At 46.6% G+C, this 954-nt stretch overlaps 1 protein-coding gene across 1 annotated transcript; it reads right to left on the bottom strand.

Moving 5' to 3' along the window:
- Nucleotides 1-19: 19 nt before the first annotated feature.
- Nucleotides 20-844, bottom strand: Pmar_PMAR015698 (Negative regulator of the PHO system, putative; the record flags this gene model as incomplete). Its single annotated transcript, XM_002769159.1, has 6 exons — nt 20-120; nt 173-255; nt 304-418; nt 465-565; nt 610-698; nt 744-844. Coding segments are annotated over 6 exons (590 nt in total), but the record flags the coding sequence as incomplete, so codon positions are not given.
- Nucleotides 845-954: the final 110 nt, after the last annotated feature.

The raw sequence follows: 954 nt of genomic DNA, 5'->3' as shown, positions 1-954 counted from the left end.
TCGTCCTCGAGGTTATCACTTCTGTTCTTCCTCTTCCTCATATCATGCAGTTTATTATTGCCCTCAAAGAACTGTCGCATAGACTCCTTTTCACGTGGTGCTGGCTTCTCCTGTGTGAGCCTATAGAAAATCACAAATCCTTATGATAGCCGTCAGTGACGGCACGTCCTACCACGGATGATTGAGAGCTGCTTTAGCTGATAGCCGGGTGACCGGGTTCAAGTCTAGGAGCCCTTGCATCAAATCCAAACCAACCTGAAAGCTACCCAATCAACCATACTCTGACATAGATGCAGACAGTACGTGTGTTAATGGACAGGAAACAGAAGAAACTATGCCGGCCTGCGGAAAGCCAATAGCAGCACTCCTCCAATTCGGCTGTCTCGTCCTTATCTTCAATCCTTTCGCCGTAACATACCTACACAATTCCAAGTCATATACAAGCACTTTTCCCCTAGGCTTACGATCGGAACTCGGGCCATTTGCGGTTAACATTTGGCGTCCCTACTAAGTCGAGTATCTTCTCAAGCACGTCAACCTCAGAGGCTTCAGCGAAGAGCGGATCCTATCAAAGTGATGATTCCCATTGAAGCGATATGGTGCTACTACCCGTCTGATAATTTCCCCTACTATACATCCGCATGACCACATATCGATTGCCGTAGTGTACTTGTAATCTGCTGGTCCCAGTAGTAACTCTAACACCACATATCAACAACTATACCGGTTCGAACATTCCCCACCTGGTGCTCTATACCATAACGTGACAACCTTGCGAGTCATGGTGTCGATCGGTTCCGAGTACTGACGGGCCAAACCGAAATCGCAGATTTTCAAAACCCCTCTGAAAGCAACATGGTCACTACTGCCAAGCAACTCCAGAAGATAAAGACCCAACTATGCGGAAGTATCCTTTTCGTGCGAGCGATAATTATTATCATTATTACCGATTGT

Source organism: Perkinsus marinus (genome assembly GCF_000006405.1).
Source record: "Perkinsus marinus ATCC 50983 genomic scaffold scf_1104296966228, whole genome shotgun sequence".
Classification (NCBI taxonomy): domain Eukaryota; phylum Perkinsozoa; order Perkinsida; family Perkinsidae; genus Perkinsus; species Perkinsus marinus.
This window is presented reverse-complemented; position numbering and strand designations above follow the sequence as displayed.